General features: G+C 42.9%; 1 protein-coding gene across 2 annotated transcripts in view; it reads right to left on the bottom strand.

Annotated features, from left to right (window-relative positions):
- Positions 1 to 13: 13 nt before the first annotated feature.
- Positions 14 to 9473, bottom strand: part of arfgef1 (ADP-ribosylation factor guanine nucleotide-exchange factor 1 (brefeldin A-inhibited)) — a 52346-nt gene continuing 42886 nt past the window's right edge. For both annotated transcript variants that reach the window (XM_012917900.4, XM_004546637.4), the window contains 13 exons: positions 7313 to 7485; positions 7012 to 7172; positions 6459 to 6589; positions 6102 to 6231; positions 5812 to 5947; positions 5408 to 5546; positions 4968 to 5040; positions 4632 to 4791; positions 4395 to 4534; positions 4126 to 4297; positions 3816 to 3954; positions 2532 to 2649; positions 14 to 1406 (listed from right to left, as the gene is read on the bottom strand). In XM_012917900.4, the coding sequence (XP_012773354.1) occupies positions 1200 to 1406; positions 2532 to 2649; positions 3816 to 3954; positions 4126 to 4297; positions 4395 to 4534; positions 4632 to 4791; positions 4968 to 5040; positions 5408 to 5546; positions 5812 to 5947; positions 6102 to 6231; positions 6459 to 6589; positions 7012 to 7172; positions 7313 to 7485 (1879 nt within the window). In that variant the 3' untranslated portion in view covers positions 14 to 1199. The remainder of the gene's footprint in view (positions 1407 to 2531; positions 2650 to 3815; positions 3955 to 4125; positions 4298 to 4394; positions 4535 to 4631; positions 4792 to 4967; positions 5041 to 5407; positions 5547 to 5811; positions 5948 to 6101; positions 6232 to 6458; positions 6590 to 7011; positions 7173 to 7312; positions 7486 to 9473) is intronic.

Genomic DNA, 9473 nt, shown 5'->3' with positions numbered 1-9473 from the left:
ATTTCAAATCAACCAAGTTCAAAAACTTTATTGACCTAGAACCTGATTAGAATGCCAGATGATGTATTGTACAGAAAGTTGTACATATTCTTTTGCAACATAGAAAACTTTACATTGCTGTATCATATACATTTGTTTTCTACATCCATGAGCAGGAATGCACCCCAGTCATACTTAAAGCACAGCTAACATTTGTCATTTTCTCTATACATATATCTTTCCCCCAGACCAAAGAAAAAACCATTAAATATATTATTAACTTCTGATTTTTATACACAAGAGTGAAAACTAAACTCACATGAAAACAGACTAGTGACTCAAAAAAGCAGCTAGAATCAGTTTGCTGTCGTCTTCCAGTTATAGAAGCCCCGTTATCGTCTATTTCGGTTAAAAACCTCATAACATATAAAATGGAATAATTTAACCCATCACTTTCCGCGGTCTTAGTTTAATTACAAATCGTACTGTTTAGGACAATCTGCAGGAGGTGGTACAGTCAAATAAATTATCACAAAAGTAAAATCTCCAGTGCATTTGAAAAACAAAAACAAAACAGCTCAAGTGCAGCAAATCCAGAGAAGGAAAACAAATTTAAACAAAAATAAAAGAAATTTAGTGTTATAAGATTATATTACACAACGGCAGATCAGATCTGTACAACTAGTATCATCCAAGAGGCTATCCATACTAATGTTAGCCATCTGCAGTGCAGACAGAGAGATCATTACTATCAACGTGTGACAAACGTCACTGTCATAGTTGCAGAATATGTCTTTTTGCATGTTGCTGAAACCATTCATTCTTTGTTTTAAATATACAGTAAGAAGCACACCTTTTTTTTTTTTTTTATATCTTCCTTCTGAGCAGATCAGATATGGATAACTGTCAGTTGGTTATCAGTAGTTTTATCCAGTAGAGGCATCGCTACACATGGTACAAGACATGTTTTTATAGTGTTAGCAAGGACTCCGTCTGGGCTGTTTGTGTGTACAGGCGTGTCTGTGTGTGTGGTGACAGGGTTAAGGGAGCGGGTGGATGTTAACAGATAACTGACTGACAATCAGCCAATTTTAAATCAAGTGTTCGGCATAAAAACACACCGAGGCCCCTGAGGCAGCACAGAGCACCAGCACGGCCATGCGAATCTACGACGGAGGCCTCGGTAGGGCTTCGTGCTCCAGGCTGTTTGCGGTGCAGCGTCACTGGGCCTCCTCCCCAGCCTCCTCCCCAACCTCCATGTCAGTCTCTGGCTCACGGGCCTGCTGAGGCTCTGGCAGCTGTGCAATGTTAAACACGATGCCGATACGCAGGTAAAACTTTCTTAGGATAGCTCGGAGCTCGGGGATCAGGTCGAACTGCATGATCTCACACAGAAGAGGGTAGTATCTGGATGCATGAGCTTTGAACTACAAGGTGAGATGAGAGAGCAGGAAGAGACAGAGGAAGACAATGAGAAGTTAGATCTTTATACACAAAATCTACAAAGAGAAATCTGTAATGGCCCAGTCACACTAAAGTGAAAACAGGATGACAACCTCACTGTGACCAGAAAAATAAATAAATAATAAAAACAACTGACTGGGACTGAATTTAATTTTTTCGCGTTGGGTGACTAATTGCAGGTTTTTTCAGTGAATAGTTTTGTTCACAGGGTGACTTGACAGGTTGCCTTGTGGGAGGCAGCAGAGAATGTAATCACTCACAAACAAATTTGCAAAGGTTTGTAAATAAATGCCTCATTCATAAATGCACAGACTGCCAACATGCTGCTGATGAATGCAACACTCTACAATCTCTTTGCATTAGGGAACTTGACTTAACTGGCTGCCAATTGGTTGTAATCTGGTCATATATTTATATATGAAAGCAAGGTTGCAAAGTGTTTGTGTTCTTTTGCAGTCAAATTGCATCAAATTTTGTGGAGGACTTTCTGAATTTTTGATTCAGATGTATGAGGTTCTGGTTGGACTCTGAGCATAAGGTGGCATAGATGGCAACAGATCTTTCCCCCAATTTATCACAGTTCATTGCCAAGTTATCACTAACACGCTGCATGTAAATACCAATTTGACCCCATTTACTTGCAAACAGACCATAGTCTAATTCTGTCACGTTTCCATTTTATTATCATCTTCATGTGCCTCTGACTGCAATGGTTTGCAGACCAGGTCTCCATCTTTGAAGCATCTATTTCAAATGCAATAAGATGAGTTCATTTCACTTGATTGTAATAATTTTGCTGTTATCTTCAACCACCATTTCCCATACCATAATACTCAAGGAAAACATGATGATGAATGTAGTGGGATTAAGGTTTAGCCTGCTCAGTTTTGTTTGTTGTATGCCTAACAGGATAGGTGCAAGCATATGTAACAGCACACATGGCCAAAAATATGTTTGTTTTGCCTCCGACACCAACAAAATACAAAAAAAATATAAGTATTAAGCTACATCACACGTAGACTTAAAAGGTCTTGTCTGTGTGTGCGCAGCAACGAGGAAGAGCATCAGTGGGTGTTTTGGCTTCTTACCCTTTCATCATTGATCTTTAGCACCTTGGTGAGGAAGAGCAGCAGCAGGTTGGTCCACGCTTCTCTGTGGCTTTCTGAGGTCAGGGCCAAGAAGTATGCTACAGCCTCGCTGCACACGCTACACGAAAGAGAAGAAGAAATCTGGATTAACACACCGAACAGAACAAGCCTGGAAGTCAAATATGAAGTCAAACATAGAAAAGTGCTTCTGATTCCTGTGTTGTTTTCTAACGTACTGTAGCAAGGCAACATCTGCATCCCCCGCCTCACTTGTCACATGAAAAATTGCTGCGAGGATGATGAAGGTTGCTCTAGCTCAACGACTGCTAATTAAAACCCCAGACTGAGGCTGGTATGAAAACAATTGGATGTTTTTCTCCACACTTAAAGCTCAAGGAAAACTGAAGCCACCTTTTTGTCTTTGATCCTGCAGCTGCCTGACAACATCCACTTCCTCCTCTCCTCCCTCCTTCACACTCACAGCTCTCCCGCCTCTGTGACTTAATGGCCACCCAAATCTGCTTTGGTCCCTGCGCTAATCAAACTAGCATGTGAGCTGCGTGGCCTCTGGTAAACAGAAAAAGTGCTTGTGTGGAGTTCAGACATAAGCCTGTGCTGCTGATGTGGTGTTTTAAGTGACACACAGCAGCATTTCAGTGAATTAGGATCTGCATGCAGGCACTAGCCTCCTCCACCCGCATCCATTCTTATCTCCTCTCTAATAATGAATGCAACTAGGAGAGACGAGCAATGATTCTTCTTCATTTTGACATCATCATCAATATGAAGGCGAGGCAGGGAGAGAAATGGGATGACAGCAGTGTGTGAGGCGTTGAATAAAGACAGTGTGATGACAGCAGTGCTGACTGAACAATGAAACATCTTATGCGCTGATTCCTTTGGATCCAAACATCACACAGCATCCACTTCAGACAACCTCAAAGCAGCGAACATGCTGGGCCTTCGCCACAAGTAACCGACTACAGTTACCGAAATCTCAACAACCCTCCCTAATGTCATAGCGACAACAGAACAGCCCTTTCCTTCAGACGTCTTGGGCTTCATTTGACCAATAAAATAGTTTAGAACTACAAAATAAATGCAAATAGACTTACGTACACTTAGACGAAGGGTTAAGCCAGTCCTTTTCCTTATAGTCTCTAATAGATTACTATAATAATATTGAGCCAATAATAAGATTTGGAATGTTTACACTCAGCTCCACTGACTGCCTCAGTAGATGCAAAGTTACCGCTGCCCATCAGGATAGCATGCGGTCCTTACTTGAGCAGTCGTCTCTGGACCTCCTCCCAGGCGTCCCGGCGGCTCTCGTCTGTGTACATGCGAAACAGGATGCGCAGCCCACATGCCAGGCTGCTGGTCTCCTGCTTCAGGAGATTGGGCTTCGACTTTCCTTTGAAACCTTCAAAATGAACAAACGCAAGCAAGTCTTTACAGCTCAGCATATTAAAGTTTTCGAGTTTTTGTCTGTCAAACCTAAAGAGACTCGAAACAGACTTTGTGTTACTGTAATTTTTGACTACATGATCAAAAGCAAAGGAGAAAAGATGGAGCCCATGTTCTCTCGCCCTACCTGCTTTCCACAGCAAGGTTCTTTGCTCGTTGTTGGAGTTGAAAGCCTTGGCAAAGTGGTGCGAGTCCAGCAGGCAATCCAGCAACTTAAAAAGCTGCTCAGAGGTCAGGTAGCGATACATTCCCTGGTCCTGGGTCTCCACGGAGACGTCTGCTGAACACACAGCATCCCGCTGCGAAAAGACAAATGAATGATGCATTACTTTGTAACACAAAAACAAAACACGGCCGCATTTCTACGCAGGAGTGGGAGAAAACAGCTGTTTGTACCTGAGCAGCTGCAAAGTTCTCCGCATCTTCCTTCTTACTGGTGGCGGGGAAAAAGACGATGTTGTCGATGGTCTGGATCAGCTCCAGCTGCACGACGCACTTTATGAGTAAAGCTGAGAATAAACGCTGCTCCTGGATCTCTGTGGGATACGCAAGGGGGGGGAAGTTAATCAGAAAATGTACGCAGGCAAAAAACACACAGGGGTCAAAAATCCCTGAGTGAAGTGGCAGACTGACTTGTTTGGGTCCTACTCCTTGGACCGTCCTCGGTCATGCCTGAGGCTGAGCTGTACTGACTCTGCCGACGATTCTCCATCGCAGCTCTGTCGGAGCTGCTGATGGAATGCTGGTCATCAGAGCGGGACTGGATGTCCAATGACTTCTGGGAAACTGAGTCCTGGGAGCAAAGTAAACAGAGGTACTGCTATAATGCAAGAGCTGTACATGTAAATCAATCAGTTATAGAAAATCTAACTTGTGTTCTCGTTTTAAAAAGGAAAGCAAAAATGCAACAATTTCATCACCTGCAACAAGCAGAGGAAAGAAATAATTAGTGATATAAATGAAAAATACCAGCTGTTTGTCAGGCAGGCTCTGTGTTGATAAGTGCTCTCCCTCTGCCCCCGCTGGTCTCCATGTTAAAAGCCTTTGAGACAGGAGAATTAGTCATTCAATAAAACCCAACAAATTCATCTTTTCATGCAGGGTAATAAACAACATCCAGCTTTCATTATAGAAAAGTACCAGAGACGGCCGGCCGATTAAACCAACCAAGGTCTTAATTTAAAATCCATTATGATTTTTAACTTAATTATACATAATCTGAAAGAATGTGATTACACTGAATTGAGAGTGAAACATTAAAATCTAGACGCACAAAGCGAAAAATTAAGACTTTTATTCTTTAATTTAATCTGCCGCTTTCATTTTGCAACTAAGCACTGCTATAAGAATAACCGCAGGGATTAAATGCTGCATTCAAAAGCATGGGTGTGTTTTTGGCAGCAGCTTACGCGTGTGGGATTGTTGTCTTGAAGATGTCCAGCATGCAGTTACATGTCTTGTCCCAGGTTTCTGGGGAAAACTTCTCTCCATTAAGGATGACCACATTCTCTAGACAGTTTGTGCCTGAACGGGCGAGCTGCTCATTATCTGCAGAAGAAGAAGATAAGAGGAGGATGAGGAGGAGGAGGGGGAAGAGATAAGGAAACGGTGAATTGGAGAGGAGAGATGTTTCCTTATATTGCAATACCTAAGGGACTAACTGTGCAGCTAAACTACTTGACATTGACAGAAAGGGGGTTTTCACTGGTCCGGCCCACCTAAGTGAGCTGCACACCTCCCTGCCCCTTTATTCTGCCACTTTTTAGATAATTCTGTCTGTAAACATTAGCCAAAAAGAGGGATGTGCACTCACCTTGCTGCACACACCAGTAGAGCTGAGCAAGGATGTCATCCAGCAGGACGCCATTGAGGGACTCAAAGTATTGGGTGAAGACATCGCAGATGGCGTAAAGTGCGTGGTTGCAGGTAGTCGTCATCCACTCTGCTTTCTGAGGGCGCAGTGAGAAGGTTTCAGCATGAGACCAAAAACAAATATACCGGGAGATTAAAGATTGTGCTCTGACATTTTCTGAGTGCATCTGGCTGAGCCGTTCAAACACAGGATGTGAAGCAGAGGATGTGGATGAAAGCGTTATTGTGTACCTCAGTCTGTTGCTCGGGCAGCTTCATGTTGTCAAAGATCCTGAAGACAATTCTGAACAGATCCTGCCACCAGTGTTTTTCAAAGGTGTGCCCATAGGTCTTCATCACTTCAAACATCACTGTAAGCCCCCTGGGAAATACGCAGACACACACATGCACATTTTGTTTTTCTTAATACTATAGATGATGTGTTTTTAAGTCTTTAAAGTCTATAATCTAGCATTAACTCCAGCTGTGCAGCAGGACTATGTAGAACCCCATGCAAATTTTCCATTTCCAATCAGCTGAAATGTGAAAGCGTTTTAAAAGCACCCTATAAGCTCCTAAACAGCAAGCTAAAAGGTAAATCCCGCCTACCTGGTCCTGACATCCAGTTTACACCTGTTGATGATGCAGGAGAGCTCAAAGAGAATAGGGAACCAACCCCGCACCCACACACGGTCCTCGGGCGCTACATTCATATCATCACTGGTGTAGTCTTTGAAGGCCTGCCAGAGAAATATGAGTTCACCACTGCACCATTTCTGCCTCAGGAGACAATTAATCCTCCCACACATCCATACATATTGTTCATGCCCCTGGTACGCACTGCACATGTTCTCAAGTTATTACATCAAGCACAAGAAGGTGTTTTTTTTGCAGACAGTAGTAGATGTAGGATAGATTACAGAACTACATATATATTCATAATGCTAATGTCATGTATCTTAAATGCATTATCTTTAATAGTGTCTCTATATTGATGTCTTTATTATGACTTGAATTTTTTTGCTGCTTCAACCAACCATTTATATTCTGACTATCTGAGCTGATGCACAAGTCGGTGCATTTTGCATCATAATCAATCACAACACGCCTCCCGTACAGTATTAAATTAAGCGATCTGTATAAGACGAGGACTCGTATTGACCTGTGGCCTATCTGAGACGTATTTGGCGCAGTGTCGGATGAGGCGGATGGCTTCCATGCTGGTGTCTGGGAATGAGGCATTGCAGGCAAACTCTGACAGACACTTCACGGCATCCTGGAAGGAGTCGATTGTAGCCGCAAAGTGCTTTTCAAATACATTCGCTAGGAGGCAGACAGAGGAGGGAGCAAAATTAGAAGAGTGGTGGGGGTACAGGGGAAGCGCAAATTAAACCAGTCTGCTGACTACAAGGGAAATGGAAGTGGTTAACGATAAAATAAGTTGGGGAGGTTGTTGGACTTACTGACGATATGACCAGTGGTCTGGAAGGCCAGCTCCACGATGCTCTCATCTTGGTCAGAGGCAGCCAGGTGGAAGACGGAGAAGATGTTTTTCCATCCTGAACGGATGTTCGCTGCCTGGGAGTTAACCATCTGGGCGATACAGCGCACCACCATGTCTCGGATGGTGGGAGACCTGAATGGGAGACAGAGAAAAGAGGTGAGTGATGAAGCAGAAGGAGAAGGGGTCAAAACAAAGAGGAAAAAGAACAGGAAAGGAGGAGCCGCAAAATAGGAGGAATAAAGTAAACAAATATTTAGTATACCACATACATAGTATATGTAGTAACATCCTGTTATACAGTTTAAACCTTCTGTTTAAGGATGGAAGCCAATCAGAAGCAGTCTTAGGATATTTTCACACCAATGGTTTGTTTACTCTGGTCCAAATCAGTTGATGAGTTTATAAACTTGTAGCTTTTCTTTAGTTTGGCTTCTTAACACATACAAAAAAAACTTACAGGGGTACTTGAAGTGTATTGGATAGATGTGTCTGGGGTGAGAGCAACAAAAGTAAATACAGGAAGAAGGTGCTGTGCTCTGGACTGCTGGAGAACATGCTACCCCTGATGCATCCCACAATGCTAAGCATACAGGATGTGACTACAGAAAAGCTTTTAACTTCAGCCTGTAAGGTGCACGTGATAGTTTTGTTGGATGGAGGTCGGATCACATCCACGCCATAAAGACACACTCTTAAGGAGAGGATGGCCTTAAAGGAATAAAAGCTAACATAGCTTGTTTCAGGCAGTGAATGTGTTAGAGTTATCACTGGGATGCCGGTGTGATAGCTCCCTCAGGACAAGGACTCCAGTCAGAGAGTTGGGCACAGAGAGTGCTTTCCAGATATACTTTAATGAACATTAACTGATTGAACAGCAGGCCAGTAGTACAGCAACTGGCATACTCAGTGAGAGTATAAGGGTGCGTATGTCTGTGGTTCTAAATAACAAGAAAACAGGGAGAATAATTACATGACAAATATAACAACCATTACTTTTCAACATCATACATCAATAACTAAATGCTCTGGCTTAATGAAATCTCACATTGGCAGGAATATCTGCTTATCCAAAACAACAGAAAGGCCTAATATCTCAATATTAGCAAAGATCAGCAATTAGGTGGTCATCACAGCCCTCTAGTGGCCAAATAACCTAACTGATATACATGGATCTGACCTGTGTCAAAGGCTACATGCTTCTGCCAATATCAGTCGAATCTCCTAACATACTCCATATCAGGTACATGTCTTATAATGTGCTACCTCCTAATCTAAAACCCCTAAAGGATGTAAACAATATGTCAGAGTATAGATCAGTCTCCTCCTAGACCGCCTCAGTGGAGATGTATACTTTAGCAACATAATACCACAGACTTCTAACAACTTCCTGAAATTAACGGAAGTATATATGTGTGTGTGTGTGTGTGTGTGTGTGTGTGTGTGTGTGTGTGTGTGTGTGTGTGTGTGTGTGTGTGTGTGTATCCAACCTATTAATTTAGGAATTGATCCTTAGAGCTACAGAGGTTCTGAATCACACTGGAAATCGCTATTCCCCCGTGCTTAGCGCTCCTCGGACTCTTAGTACGGCTGGACTGTCGTAAAAGCATGTGACATCATCACCCAGCAAACAATAACAATGAAAGTGAAAAATAAGGAGACTTTCTGACAGAATGCGTCGAGGCACAATATAAACTAAATAAGCATTATTTTGAACTCTGGATGACAGCAAAGCTACTCTAGTAGAGTCAAAGAAGAAAAACATGGAGCTGGTGCCTGCATAATTGGTCCCTTTTAAAGAGAAGAAAATGAATCCCGTCATTGATTTCAATTAGCTTTAAAGGCTCTTGATGACATCCACAGCCCTGTTCTCAGAGAGAATGATTATTCCAGCTTTGGCTAGAGTTGTGGCCTCAGTGAAGAGCAATCCTAATTGCTCCGTAGCTATGAATGAGAGAGGAGTTCTGCCTCCACTCACCATTACACACACCGACACAGGGGAAGGCAGCATGAACGAGCATGAGCGAGACACACTGCGCTGCAGGGTTTACGTGGCTGCCTGCCATCTCCTCTCTGTTGAAGCTCTCGGGCTGTTCAATCTGTGGGTGGATTTATACTTAAAC

The sequence above is a fragment of the Maylandia zebra genome, linkage group LG9 (assembly GCF_041146795.1).
Source record: "Maylandia zebra isolate NMK-2024a linkage group LG9, Mzebra_GT3a, whole genome shotgun sequence".
NCBI classification, from domain to species: domain Eukaryota; kingdom Metazoa; phylum Chordata; class Actinopteri; order Cichliformes; family Cichlidae; genus Maylandia; species Maylandia zebra.
Note: the sequence above shows the minus strand (reverse complement) of the source record. Positions and strands in the feature narration are given on the sequence as shown.